This window comes from Phaethon lepturus, unplaced genomic scaffold, assembly GCF_000687285.1.
Source record: "Phaethon lepturus isolate BGI_N335 unplaced genomic scaffold, ASM68728v1 scaffold19423, whole genome shotgun sequence".
NCBI classification, from domain to species: Eukaryota; Metazoa; Chordata; class Aves; order Phaethontiformes; family Phaethontidae; genus Phaethon; species Phaethon lepturus.
In genome coordinates this window covers 1-207 of record NW_010528618.1, presented here as the reverse complement: position 1 = coordinate 207, position 207 = coordinate 1, and the positions used below count along the sequence as shown (strand labels likewise).

The following is a 207-nucleotide window of genomic DNA, read 5'->3' as shown; positions in this document are numbered from 1 at the left end:
GGGGGGGCCGCCCCCCCGCCAGCACCCGCTGTACCTGAGCACGTTGTCCGTAATGATGTCCATCAGCTCCAGCTTGGGCCTGACGAAGAAGATGACGTTTTTGACGTCCGCCTGCGGCAGGCGGCCCGGCTTGAGCGTGAACATCTTTTCCACCTCATGTTCCTACGCGAAGGCAATGGCATGCGTTAGCGGCGGGGAGCTCCGCTG

General features: G+C 63.3%; 1 protein-coding gene across 1 annotated transcript in view; it reads right to left on the bottom strand.

Annotated features, from left to right (window-relative positions):
• Window positions 1-162, bottom strand: part of VPS33A (vacuolar protein sorting 33 homolog A (S. cerevisiae)) — a gene marked incomplete at its 5' end in the record, with an annotated part of 8138 nt that extends 7976 nt beyond the window's left edge. Inside the window, one exon of the mRNA XM_010283729.1 lies at window positions 35-162. Coding sequence (XP_010282031.1) covers window positions 35-162 — 128 coding nt within the window. The remainder of the gene's footprint in view (window positions 1-34) is intronic.
• Window positions 163-207: the final 45 nt, after the last annotated feature.